Raw genomic sequence first — 14,793 nt, 5'->3', positions numbered from 1 at the left:
AATTAAACATTTAGATAAAAGTAGATTACTCAATTTATATTCATTCCTATCAAAAAAGGTTAAAAGAAATGCACTGAACTTTTTACAGATAGGAGAAATTGCATTAAGGCCAAATGTAAAATGTTAATATCCCAATGTAAATTTAAGACACTCTGAGTGATTTAAAATAACGTTTCTAATTATTTTTCACCCTTGACACAAATTATAAAAACATGCTCTTTCAAATTGCTTTTGGCAGCTTTCACCTGTGGCTTTCACACTTATCTGAATAACTTTGTTTTTTATTCCACAAAAACAATTTTATTAACCTAGTAAGTGAAGACCCCGTCCCTTTTCACCCCCAACCCCCTCAAAAGGATAAGGTTGAGTAAGGGAGAAAGATACCCGGGGTGGAAATGTCCTTTATCCCTCACGATGTTAGACTGAAGACAAAACAGGGACTGTGAAAACAGGTCGCCAGAGCTGGGGGGGGAGGGGCGTATCACACCAGGACGGCAGCAGAAGAGGAAGAGGAGGATGGAGAAGGTGATGGATCTATTGAAGACCCAAAAACAAGGGGGGCTGGGGCTAAGGAGCCAAAGGATGTGGGAAGCATAAGGCTGGAGCCCAAAAGTGGGGTCCGTTCTGTGGCAGGGTGGTCCCTTGGCTCCCCTTCCTCATCACCTTCTTGCCCCGGAGTTTCTCCCTCCTGCTCCCCTCCCCCAGGGCCGCTACGAACGGGCTGCTTGCAGATGGGGCAGGTCTTCCGGGTCTGGGTGAGCCAGGGGTCCACACAGCGGCTGTGATAAGCATGAGCACAGGGAAGCACCCTCAGCTGGTCTCCGTCCTCATACGCGTCCAGGCAGATGGCACAGACATCATACTGGTCTCCCTTCTGATAGTCATGTGTGGGAATCCGCTTCAGTTGCTCCTTGGTCAGTCGATTCCGCTGGAGACGTTTCTGGTGTTGGATAAAACGAACTGTCAGCCCTGCTCCCACGGCCAAAATCAGCAATCCCACAACCCCAGTGAAAAGGATGAGGCAATAGCCCAGAAGGAAGTCGCTGTCTGGGACCAGAAGCACTTGCGCTCCCTTCTCATAGACGAACAGAGCACGCAGGTACTCGGAGCTCCTTTCCCCAATAAACACAGACGGGATCCAGATCTGCTGCTGGATCTCCTCACTGCTCCACACCATATTCAGAAGCTCATTGGAATTCACGTTGTGTACCACAGCCGCCCCGTACCCAGCCTTCTGAACGTTTAGGACCTTGAGGTCGAAGTTGCAGTCGAATCTTCGAAGAAGTGCAATGAAGACCGATCCGTTGCCCGTGGCTGGAGGTGGGGGGGCAATGGGGCTGCACGCATTGCGTGGCTGAGCCTCCACAAGGAACCCGTGAAGTCCCTCGTGGCTCAAGGCAGCCCCAAAGAGAGCTGGAAGGTCTGCAAAGTCCATGCTGTTATTGCGGTCTGAAGTGGCTCGAATGAGCCCCCGGGTGGGGGCCGCTCCCCACAGGACAGTGGCTGCAAGCATTGGAAGCACAAAGGCGGTGGGCTGCATGGCGGCGGCGGGAGGGGAGAAGAGGGGGACCTCTTCTGGTAGCAGGTGCAGAAGCGGGGCTCCGTGCTCTCTCGCTGCCCTTCCTTCAGCGTCCCTGGAGTCCAAACATCCCCAGGTCCCACGTTCCCAGCTACGTGGGGGCGTGAGGCAGAAGCCTCACTTTGGGGAGCGAAATACTCAACCAGTTCAGCGAAACTAATAAGAAACTAAAAGTATTCTTTTCTACTAAGGGTAAAACAAGGAAAGGGGCAAAGGCCGGCACAGGTGACAGAAAGTTTCTTAAGAGTAAGAGAGCTCAAGAAGCGGAACTTTGCCCAAGTGGGTGTCTAGTTCTGGGAAAAAGGTCTCCGTTGAAGAAAAGTCAAGCGCCCTGCAGCGTGGGAGCTGGAGCTCAAGATGAAGGACTTCCGGTGCGCAGCTCCTTCCTCGGGCGCTGCTGCTGGGATCACTTCAGGTCTCGCGAGAGTGCTCACCAAGTTTCCATTCCCACCCGCTGAAAGTTCAGTGCGACTCTCGCGAGACCTTTTAACGCTTGCCTGGCTCCTTCCGTCTCCTTTTGAGGCAGGCCGAAGCAGAAAATGCCTAGCAGTCTGTTACCATTAATGTTGGTTTTAAGATAGATGAATCCAGTTTAAGAATGCACCTCAGTATTTACCAGTGTCAGTCCTTTGTTGGCCTACGTGATAAACAAGTTTGTAAAATCTGAGATAATTCACAAATAAATGCCATCGTAGGATGCAGATAACCAAGGATCATCTATGTTTAAAAGTATGTAATATTTTAATAATTTTATCCCAGTAGCTCAATGCAATCTTTTAAACTAAGAAGTTTCTACTTCCATTTCAGATGCAGTTTGAATGTGTCCATAAAATCTCCATAAAAATCTTATTTTTTTATGAGGACCAGTGTAGGCTAGAAGTTAATCTGCTGCGTGTTTGGATGGTAAATTTTTCTCAACTATTTTAGAGGCCTGGAGAGCATGTTATGGTACTGGATGTCTAAAACCCAGGAAATAAGTAGATTATAAGATTGTGGGAAACCAACATAGATTCTCGTGAGCCCAGTTACAAATATCCATTGGTTCTCAGACTGTATTTCCATACAGCTGCTCTTTCTGTCTTTAAGTGCTATCCCCAGAAGTCAAAACTTAGATTAGAAAAGGAAATTATAGATCACTTTAAATAAACATGTGCCTGAATGGCCGAGTCAGAAATGGAAAGGTTTTATTCTGAGTACACTGCCCAATTCGTCCCCCCAGACTTGAATGGCCACCTTCTCACTTTCCAGGATTATCCTGCCATATTTGTATATTGGTTCCATTGACCAAAATATTCTCTTGGACTTGTTTCATCTTTATTTCCCTGTGTCTTCCCATGTGGGAGTACAATGGGTTATTACAGACCATTCATCCTGCTTCAACTTAATCTTTCTCAGGTGAAGCACAAAACCATAAGCTCTAAGTACACCTACATCTGAAGACAGATACTAACTCATTCCTTAAGGATGTTTAAAATGGGCTGGAGGAGAGGACACAGCAGCCCCAAACTGGTCCTGCCAGCGTTAGCTACTTACTGGCCTCAGCCTACAAAGATGGAAGGTACTGAGAAGGTTTCTTCAGAGTGAGTTATCAGTGGCTATGCTGACCCACACACACTCATGGGGAAGCAGAAGTGATGTTTCCTTTTAACCTCAAGCCAGAGGAAAGTGACTTAAGAAATTCAAGGCCTAGAGAAAAGGAGAGGGGAATGAATGTATTGGGTCAGGCTGCGTTTCCACACCCGGAGAAGTTTCTCAAAATCCAAACATGGATCTTGCCATGGGAAACCATTAAAAAGACATTGCATGGAGACTTCTTTCAGAAAGGGCAGAGGGACAGCAAAACAGAGGATGGACACTACAAGGAATTTAAATTAGGGCAGAAGAGGTGTCACATATGGCCAGCCCAGGAAAGATACTGGCCTCATCAGGTGAGCAGCAGAGAAGATTCAAGAGAAAATATTGCCAAGAAATACACCAAAACACTCATTGAGTAAGAGAAAAGGGATCAGTTTGGGATAATTTGCTATGCCAGCAGACACTCATACCAGATTACTACCACACCGGCCACTTGTGATTATTCCCCCTGAGGCCAGTCCTAGAGAGGTTAAGAGCAGAACCTAACCGGCACAGGAGGGAAGCCAAGACAAGAGAAGTCAGCAGGACGTGCCCCTGAAATAACACCCTGAAATGTTCAAGTCTGAATAGGAACTGAGCTGGGGGAGGAGAGTCTATGTAATGAGTCTGGGGTTTTATATTACATCAGACTACACTAGAATGATGTAATTGTCAGTCTGGACTGAATACTTAAAGTGATCAGAGGCCCGGATGCATTCATGTTTTTCTAGTCCTAGAGCTTATCAATTTGGAAACCTCCAATGAAAACAAAACAAAATTGTGGTTTCAAAATCAGAAGCAGAGCCTTGAAGAGGCTCATGCAAGTAGAAGGCCGGAAGCATTCTCCCAGTTCAGGGGAGCAAGATTCTTCTCTATTGCCTCTAGTACAAGGATTCTGTCCCAGAAATAAAGTAGCTATGGAGGAAATCTTTACTATAAAATGTGTTAAACATATATTTTATACACATATATTTTTATATGCAATATACATTATCTCTAGATGTACCTAGTTATATATATACAGATATATAATTTTTAAATAACTGTCTCTTAAGTACAAATTCATTAGCTTCATGTGTTAAGCTTTATTTCAGATAAAATCCTCATCAGATGACTGGTAATTATCTCATTCCAGAATGTTTAGTTTTGTAAGGGCTATCAAAACTATCTGCCTTTGATTGCTCACTATCCTTCATATGAGCTGATACATTTTTAAGGAACTCTGTACAATCAGCAGCTTCCTAATATATCTTTAACTTTCCCAAAAGAATCCAAAGATATCCTCTCCCTCCCCGTATTTAGTAATGGCCTTCTCAGAAACCTTGAACAAAAGGAAATGTTTAAAGTCAAACAATACGGTCCCTTGATACGGTATCAGACTATCTGGGGTCCTGTATAAGCCTTCAAATCCATATTGTGTCCTTCCAGTGGGAGAAAACAGTCAGTCAATTCAGCCAGAGAAAAAGAGTGTGAAGTTGTTGATGGGCCTTGCATTATCTAAACAATTGGTGATTATATAAATTTTTCTCGATTTTCAACTCGTTGCCCATACAACAGATAGATATGAAATTATTTTATGAAAATATAATCATTAATCACTCCCACTTGCAAATATAAATGATATCGAAGAGGTAAAAAAAATGATATTAAATGTGAAATATTCCAACATCCCAGCTGCCCTATGCTCAATCATGTCTCTTTGCAGATTCCCATGGCCTCGTCACCATACTTCCTCACTGGATTCTTTTGGGTATGATTCTTTATTTTCCAGCTTAAAAGGGATAATGTGCATGTAGATTACAGAGCCCTTGGAGAGAAGGAGAAAAAGCAAAAATAGAAGGAGCTGAAGCAGGATCCAGACTCTTGACCTTGACATTCCAGTGCTCCCAGCCAACACGTACTCTGCACCTGTGTGTTAGATCCCATCCTTTTGTGCCCCCCTCAAGGTCATTGCTTGACCATGCTCTAGCCACTGCCAATTGCTCTAGCCATTCTCCCTCTCTGTTCAGAGTCATCATTTCCCCCCTTTAATGGATCAGTCTCTTAGCCTATAAACATGTCTCCCAGGATTAAATATGAATGGATGAATAGATAGATAGTTGAAAGGTAGATAGAGAAAATAAAAGCTCCCTTTTGATCTCGCTCTCCTTCTCATCTGTTGCTCCCCTTTCTCTTCTTCCCTTTTAGCAAAACTCCTCAAAAAGGACCTCCTGTAACACTTTCTCCAAGTTTTCCCTTTCTGTTGAACATTCTTCAATCATGATTTGTCTCCTTCACTCCACTGCAATGGCTCTTCTCTAGGTCACTCATGATCACCAAATCACTAAACCCAGTGGTCATTTTTCAGTTTTCATCAGATTTGACCTAAAAGAAGCATTTATAATGCCCTTGTATAAGAAAATGCTTTCTTACCTTGAGCTTCAGACCAGTACTTTCCCCTGTTTTCTCCCGATCTCTCTGGGTCTCCTTTCCTTTCTCTTCTATATTCCTTTTTTCCACCCCATGTCTAAATGTTGCAATGTTCAAAGCTCAGTCTTTGTACTTCCTCCCTATGCTATCTGTATTCACTCAGGGATTTCGCACAGTTCCATGGCATGAAATACCACCTCGATCCTCCCAATTGATATCTCCTGCTCAGACATCTTTTCAAAATCCAGACCCAAACCCACGTACCCACCTGCCCATCTGACCTGCCCATTCGAGTATGTAATAAGAGTCTCAGACTTAATATATCCCAAACGGAGTTCTTGGTATTTGTCCCTAAACCAACTCATCCTCAGTCCATGCTATCATAAATAATGACTCCATTCTCTCTGTCAACTCCCAAATTGTCTACCAACAGAACTCCATTGGTGCTACCTTCAAAATATATTCAGCATCTTGCTACTTCATATCACCCCCTTGTCATCACCCTGGACCAAAACACCATTGTTTCCTAAACTACTGTAAAAGTCTCTAGTGCTTCTTTTCTGAACTCAGAGCCTCTTAAAACATAAGATAGTGTCACCCCTTTAATCAGAGATGGCCTCCATCTCATGCAGAATAAAGAGAAAATCTATTACATGTAAAGTCACATGCATTCTCTGATCCGTTTTCTTACTGACCTTTCCCTTCTACTCTCTCCTTCAGTCACAAAGGTCTTCTTTCGTATCCTTGGACGTGGCAGAATTACTCTGCACACAGATGTTTTTGTGCTTGATGTTTCCTCAAACTGGAATGCCTTGTTCTTGTATATTTCCATGGCTTGATTTTTTTTCTTTACAGTTTCTATTCAAAATCTGCTTCTCAGCAAGAACTCCACTGGCCACCACTCCCTCCAACAGACATTGTAAACTCACTGACACTGTTTTTGGTTCTTATTATTTATCACTGTCTATCATGTATAACTATATAACTGTGTACATTTTACTTACGTGTCTTTGTTACTGCCTCATTCCCCCCACTAGAATGAATAGCAGCGAGAATAGGACTGCTTTTCTGTTTCATTCACCAATATATCTTTATCACTCATCAAGTTGCTTAAAAGGTTGCATGTGCTCAACAAACATCTTTTGCTATTTATTGGGTTTAGAGGAGATTTGAGTGGAGATTGGGATGGAAATGGAGACTGATTTGGGGGTTGGAGGTTGAGGGATACGGAGAAGCTACAGGATATGGGAGATATTGGTAGAGAAAGGAGTGGAGAGGATTTTAAGATGTGCTATTGCAATTTACAAATTAGTTCTCCTCTCACATTTTAATATCAATTTAATCACTTTCAATTAATTTTTATGACTGGACTGCATTTCTGTTCATGAGATCTAGGCAGACAGCATGCCACTTAAGACCAAGATTTTAGTGAAATAAAATCAAATTGTAAATGTTTACTTTTGTGTATATCTTTAAAAGAAATATAAATTTACCCTTGTTGCAAAGCTTAATTTTTTTTTTTTTACCTCTGTGCAACCTTAACTGGGATTGCAGCTCCTTACCAGTTTCTGTAAGAACTCCAACTGCACCTAGAATACAGTAAAATTGGGGTAGAGTTGTTGAAGGTTTGCTTCAACGAGAACCCTAGAATTCCACTAAAACTAAAGCTTCCTTGAACTGCCTCTTGCCTTAACTACATGCTTTCTGCCAGCAGCCATTTGTGGCCACTCTGCCATGGCCTCTGCCCCACTGTATCCTCTCCGGCTTTCCCCCTCTTTTATTAAGGAAAGGAGCTTTCTTCATCTCCTCAAACTTGGACTTGGAAAATGTCTTTGCAGCCACGTTGATCTTGCCCTGCAATGAATATCTTTAAGAGATGCTAAAAATATATTTGCTCCATCTTTGTACACTAAGAACAGAACAAGAAAATCAGAAAAATTATTCATTGGAAAAAAAGAGGGGTGTCAGGGTGGCTCAGTGAATTCAGAGTCTGACTCTTGATTTCGGCTCACACCATGATCCCAGGGTCATGGGATCAAGCCCTGCGTTCGGCTCTATGCCGGGCATGGAGCCTGCTTGGGATCCTCTTTATCTCTCTCTCTTTCCCTCTGCCCTTCTACCCAGCTCTCAATCTCTCTCTCTTTCTCAAAAAATAAAAAAAATAATAATTTTTTAAAAGGAGAGACAAGGACATCAACTTGTCCTAAAGTCCACGGTGACTTTAACTATTTGTGAGCTATAGTGGTAAACTATATAAATTTCAGAAGCCGTCACAAAAACACTTAGACTACCATTTTTTTTTTACTATTATTAAATTGGATTTAAAAGTTTGGCACTGAAACCCCCAAAGTTTGGAATTTATAGAATGTATTAGGTTGCTCAGGATTTCTGTAACTAATGTAAAATTCATTAAAATAGCATTATTCACGGGATGAGAGTCCACTGAAGGATTAAATTAAAACATAGATTTATTTTTAGGAACAACCCATCGTTAAAAAAAAACAACCTCATGTTTTTCCTCAGGCTAAAACTTTAATCTCATGTGCAAAACGTAAGTAAATGTCACTTATTGTTATGAGGAACCACCTCTGGGAATATGCAATGTTTCTTTACTTAAAAATTTAAGTTCCTTAATTTCATGAAAGTTACAAGCTTGAAATTGTAATATTAAAGTAGAAGCAAAATTAGCTAATGTTTACTAATAATAACCAAACAAGTTGCAACTCACAGTAATTGTTTTTCAGTAAAGAAAGAAATGGAAATATAGAATGTTACAAATTTCTTAATTCATGGCATGATGTTATTTGCTCTCTATTAATCTTATTCCTAACTCAGTCACCCTACTTTGGAACTACAAAAAAATCCTTCTAATTCTTTCTTTGACTCAAGAATTGTCAGCCTGGGACTCCAAGCTTTTTTGGTCTGCTCTGTTGTCTTTTATGGTATATTTCATGTATAGTTTCTAAAATAATAGTAGAGGCTTGTCCATAATATAGTCTATGCCCTTAGGGATCTTAAATCTTAACTTAGAAAAAAAATGAATAAATATTCAACAAAATTCATGTATTCAAGCCACATGTCAAAAACTTCCGTGAGAAAACCATACAGGATTCAAAGCTCACAAGTTAAAATGTATCCCCATGCCCTCCCTCTGCTACATCTCAACCTATAACTAGAACATTTGAGTCAGGAGTATGACTTTTAATTTAAATTTAAGAGCCCCAATTCAGTAACATGGATAATAAATATGAGCAGAAATAGTTTTTCCAGAAGTAACAAGGTCAATCCCAAAATGAATGATGGTCTGCAAAGTGAAGCCTCCATGTCCATGAAAGCCGTGAGCCAAAATGAATACGTTTGACCCTAAAAAGCTTAATTCACAAATATAATGTAAGTATCAAAACTAGTACAAAGAAGTCGAACTTGACAACCCTGAACATGACAGAAAATTTCTGTTAACCACAAATTTGTCACTCAGAAACCAAGATGTCCATTAGTGGTAATAAGATGGTTGTGTCTGTACATTTGCACATTCACATAGCTAGTGGCTCTGTTACAGACAGATGTGTGCTATTGAACCATGTGGCCTTACTCTGACTTTTATCCATTTTAATATTTCTTTCAACTCTTTTCCAGCAGTGCAATTTCGCTTCCTTTCTTCAACCTTGCCTAAGTAGACCGGCCTGGGCATGTTCTCCAGGTTCTCTTCCTTCACCTAAACATCCCAACAATGAGTAGTTTTGATGACCTGCTTCTGTCTTGGGAAGAAATTTGTCTCTCTATGGACTCATGAGTCACCAGTCAGTGTCCACGAGGAGCTCGTCATTACCCACTTGTGTCATTTAGAGAACAATTGTAGTTTCTGCCATTTAAGTAAGTGGTGTTTTCTAGGACTTAGTGATTCTGCTTTACATGGAGAGCTAACCCATAGAAGCATCAGATGAATCACTCACAGGCATGCTAAGGGAAAATTTTAGTTTCTGGGGGGAAATATCAAGACTACAGGGTCACCGAAAACCCTAAGTGTTGGGTAAACAAATAGGTACTTACTGTAGTATCACTGGCAGGAACCTAAACAGCTGAAGCAAAAATAGAAATATATTGATTCATGGACTTGAATGAAACAAAAATAAACAAATAAGCAACAAATAGATAAAATAAGAAACTGGGAGTGCGGGTGGTAATTCCATAGGCTTCTTCAATGTGGGGTGAATGCTGCTCCTGATTTTTGCACCTCCGTGTTCATTAGCTTTGTTCTCCTTCCCTACAGGCTGGCTGCCTTCACACAAGAGACATGGCTCCAGACAGATCTGGAGTTCAGCTTCTTTCTGCTTAGTCCCCAGTACAGGTTTATGTGACAGATCTCCAATGCCAACTCTGAATAATAGCAATTGCTTTACCAAGTTTGGCTGGGATGATGCCAAGATCCTCCTGCCATCTAATTTCAGACTTCTGGTGCACATGTGCAATATATTTTGGATCATTGCCCTTTTTTGATTATTATGCTAGTTAATACAAAAACAAGATCTATTCTTATATATTGGATTTAACTCATGTTTTATGCCCCTTGGACAGAAGAGCATAAAATTCCATGGAATCAAATGATTATAAGTTGAATGTTTTAAATCTTGTTAACTTTACGTAGAGGTAAATAAATAATATCTTATTTATTTTTCTATAATATCGTATTTTCTATTTTTATATAATAATATAATATGGATTGACTTTTTTAATGTTTATTTATTTTTGAGAGAGAGAACAGGGAAGGGACAGAGGATCTGAAACGGGCTCTGTTCTGGCCACAGAAAGCCTGATGTGGGGCTTCAACTCATTAACCATGAGATGATGACCTGGGCTAAAGTCAGAGGCTAAACCAACCAAACCACCCAGATGCTCAATATAGATTTACTTTTTAACTGAAAAACTTATTTAGAGAATGTGAGATTTCAGCATTCCTTAATTTTTCTTTTTTCTGTCATTACTGACAAAGAAATCATTAAAAATAAATATAAGATCATTTTTTTCACTTTATATTTTCAATGGTAAAATAGACTTTGTACCATATCCAGGATCTGGTTTCCTGTTTTGTTGATGAGTCTCAAGTTAAATTTAAGTCAATGGGACCTTTGGAGATCAGAGCTGAAGTTAATGTTGACTTGGTGTTGATGTCGACTCTGTTGTATTCTTGAGCTTCTGTATTCTAATGAAGCTATACTGGTGATCATAATCACAAGAAGGATTATATTCATGTGATTTAAATCAACAAATACACTCCTCAAACTTACTCTTCATGGCCTCCACCACCTCAAACTTCCTACCCACTTCTTGGCGATCTAACTTTGCAGAAAACAATCAAGAGACCTATCAATCATTGTATGCCCACCTCTAGAATTTTAATTTCTAGGGGAAAAGAATGCAGATTTCTTACTACTCTTAAGGGAATCACTTTATTAGTTTCTCTACTAATTTTTCTTAAATATGACATTCCAAGAGGGAGGAAATAAAATGGGTTAACATATTGAAACTTTGTTTGGTATTAAGGTTCTAAAAGATTCATTCATGTTGTATATATTTATAGGAAGAGAATTCAATCAGTGTCATAGATATCTCAATAAATTGTGCTTTGAGAGTTGAATAGTCTCAAATCATATGAGAAACTGATTATCTACCAGACTCCCAAGGGGTCAAAGAACACAAATGGAGACCATAAATGGAGTGGGCATCTTCTCAGTGCTCCTCACCTCAGACAGAAGGATGGTTTTACTGCTGCAGAAAAAAAGAAACCTACTGGCCAAACACAGAGAGATTCAAGAACATGCATCATTTTATAATGCACACATGTGTCTTCTTTTCCAATTCTGTCTACCTCCCTCCTACCTGAATGCAGCTCCATCATTCTTATGGGAACAGAGATACACTTAATGGGAAGTAATTCAAATAAATCAACAATTTTTTTAAATCAACAATTTTTCAAAGGACATCAAAAATGGTAACTCTCAGTGGTTTCTTTTGTTTATGTTTTTCTTGTTTTTAAGTTTTAGCTGTACTAAGGTATAATTGACAAAATTATAAAATATTTAAAATATACATCATGGTGATTTAACATTTATATATATGCCATATAGTTAACACATCTGTCACCTCACATTCCATTTTTTTTCTGAAAATACTAAGGGATAAGAGCTCTGCCCAAACAAACTTACTAGGCTGGTGCTCTCTATTTGCTCTGATTCAAGTCAAAACAATACATGTGCTAGGCATCTTTTGGGTAGAAATAGCAAAAGGAACCCCACTTTCAGGAGAATCTGCCAGCTGAAAACAAAACCTTCATAGGTGACCAAAGATCATTGTAAGATTCTCTCTCTAGTAGAATACATTTTAACATTCTTCTGAAAGACAAAAAGGATTTTCCAGATTTGTTATTAAATTGTTTTTATAATTTTATTTTTTACTGTGTATTTATTTATTTTAGAAGGAGAGAGACCAAGCAAGGGAGAACAGAGAGAGAGAGGGAGAGAATCCCAAGCAGGCTTCTTGATGTCATCAGAGAGCCTTTGCGGGGCTCCATCTCATGAACTGTGAAATCATGACCTGAGTCAAAATCAAGTGTCTGATCCTTAACCAGCTGAGCCACCCAGAGACCCTGTCATAAAATTCTGTTTTAATGAAACATTATTCTGAAAGATAAAAATTTTGCCCAAGACGTTGTTTACAAAATCAACTCGTGAAAATGTTAAGGCAACAATACCAATGAATGTGCAACAATGACTGGGGAAAAGACACAATCAATTCTTATTTTGAATGCTTGTTTTGAAATGAAAACTTTGTTCTGACACACCTGATACATTGAGGGGAAATTTGAGCATAGCAAGAATCTTGAATTTCTCAGTTGCCTGTGGTTTCATCTGCAAGAAGCACGAGATGAAGGTGGAAAAGAAAACTAAGCTAAACTGAGCTGAGTGGAAATACAGAAAACTCCCAAACAAGAGCATCTACCAGCTCCCTCAGTCCACTCACATGTTAGAGCCCCGCCCATCCACACGTGGTGTTCACCTTCCCATGAGTCCAGAGCTACTGCTCCTCCACCACTTCACAACGCACAAGCTGTAATAAGTCCACAAGCAAACTTCAGATTCAAGAGCCATGTTTATTGTATGTCTGTATTGTATAAGTATTTACACATTTCTTAACCCTTTATTATATATAGGATTATGCTACCTGCTTTATTCAGTTGCCATCCTTTCACATGTCAATGACAAAGGCTTTGAGTGTTAAAGAACCAAACCTCATTTTGTCCACAAACTCTGTCTTTTCTTTTATGTGATTTGGCATACCAGGGTGACTTTTAGGAACACGCATGTCATGTTGTAACAAAACTGATTGTACTTGGGGCGCCTGGGTGGTTCAGTTGGTTAAGCGACTGACTCTTGGTTTTGCCTCAGGTCATGATTTCATGGGTTCCAGTCCCACGCTGGGCTCTGTGCTGACATTGTGGAGTCTGCTTGGGATTCTCTCTCCATCTCTCTGCCCCTTTCTCATACTGTCTCTGTCCTTCTAAAAATAAATAAACTTTAAAAAAAAAAGAAAGAACTGATTACACTTGTACTTTTCATAAGTAAGGCAAGATTAAAAACGAATCAAATGACTCAACTGCATGCTATAGACCACTCACTTATTTCACTGACAGATTTTGTTCTACAATGATCATAGGAAAATTAGATCCATGAGCCCAGACGCATATTACAGCAAGACTCAAATGTAGCCCTAAATGTCATTGTGTTTTTCATGATTAAGGTAAGTCTTCTACTTTCCTGAAGAACCTCCTTGAGAAAGAATTTTTACTCTAAACATCAAGATAAGAGCAGAAGGGTGGGTTGGTGAAAACAAAGGCTTAAAATCAATTCAGTGCCACTAAAATGAAATTAAATGTCTTGATTCACATTTGATTACTGACCAAACAGAGCCATTTGGAAATAGCTCATTCTCATACATTTTCAGAATTTAGTGCCCCAAATCACACTGTATGCAACACAGCATTGCTAAAGGGCTTGGGTCCTGGAGCAGCTTCTACCACTGTAATGTTTTGGGAAAGAGGAGGGAGCTGTTTGTTTTTGTTTTATATTTTCTGCTTCTCTATCTTGGGTACAAGAGAAAAAACCTGGGAAACTAAATGACTTGTCTATTTCTTGTCTTGCTGAGAACTTAATAATGTCTTGGTATGTATTTACAAGGCAATGGTTTATTATTACTGTAGGACAAAGTTTGGATTTGTGAACAAAATCTATCTGAAGCCAGTGACACAGCCACTCTAAAAGCTAATTATATTTTTATCTTGGCTTGAGGGGGGGAGGTGTAGTTCTTTTCAAAATACATTAAATTTTGTTCTAACTCTGTCCGAATATGGCATAAAAAAAAGAAAATTACTGGTATGCCTATCAGTTAAGATTGTCACTAAACTTTTAGAAGAAAAATGTTCTCATCTTCCAATGTGCTCCCTTCCTATTAGAAAGAAGAGTAAACTAGACAACAAGAAGCAAAGTGAAAATTTCATCTTCCCTGCTAGCTCCATCAACTAGGATAGGACTGGGTTTTCCAGAAAGAATTGTCAGGATCCATTAAATGTGTCTGGCCTTCTTCCCAAGCCTAAGGCATCCAGGTCTTTAGTTCATATTAGGTCTCATTCACACCATCTTGTTCTGAGCAGAGCAGATCTATCACTCATTTGCATTTGTATTTGCCCACAACTGTGGATTTAGGCACAATGTGTACTGAGGTAAACTGCTTGCACCAATAGGCAGTTTACTACAACCTTTCCAGTTGAATCTACACCAGTGATCTTCTCCCTAAGTGCTCCCACTCCAAACTCAGGCTAGGTTTTCCCGTGACTAGAAACCTCTCTTGATTTCCAATGTCTTTCTTGAAGACCTTGTCATTCAATATACCAAAGTACTCAGTCATGCCACCACAGCCCCCACTACTACCAATGACTAGGGTTTGTCTCCTTGTTTTCCACAAGCAAAAATTAAGAAATGATGAATGAAGCAAGGAAAAGAAAATACTACTATTTCTAAGAAGTCATCACATTTTGCAAGATCACATTAAAGGCCTAAACTTAGAAGATCTTATGAGGATTTGATAGAGCTCATTCAGAAATCCAAAAGAATATGATGCTCCAAAGTGGGCTTTGTGAG

The 14,793-nt window shown here is 39.8% G+C and overlaps 1 protein-coding gene across 1 annotated transcript; it reads right to left on the bottom strand.

The window, feature by feature from the left end:
* Positions 1–289: 289 nt before the first annotated feature.
* LOC120236199 (E3 ubiquitin-protein ligase RNF167-like) lies at positions 290–1,905 on the bottom strand. The gene has a single exon (XM_039238838.1). It carries the CDS (start codon positions 1,538–1,540, stop codon positions 482–484), a length of 1,059 nt encoding a protein of 352 aa, XP_039094769.1. The 5' UTR covers positions 1,541–1,905; the 3' UTR covers positions 290–481.
* Between the last annotated feature and the right edge of the window lie 12,888 nt (positions 1,906–14,793).

This window comes from Hyaena hyaena, unplaced genomic scaffold (assembly GCF_003009895.1).
Source record: "Hyaena hyaena isolate Hyena2069 unplaced genomic scaffold, ASM300989v1 scaffold_148, whole genome shotgun sequence".
Lineage (NCBI taxonomy): Eukaryota > Metazoa > Chordata > Mammalia > Carnivora > Hyaenidae > Hyaena > Hyaena hyaena.
This window is presented reverse-complemented; position numbering and strand designations above follow the sequence as displayed.

Coding starts and splice junctions, on each gene's coding strand:
- LOC120236199 (XM_039238838.1), bottom strand. CDS start 1,540: ATGCAGCCCACCGCCTTTGTGCTTCCAATGCTTGCAGCCACTGTCCTG.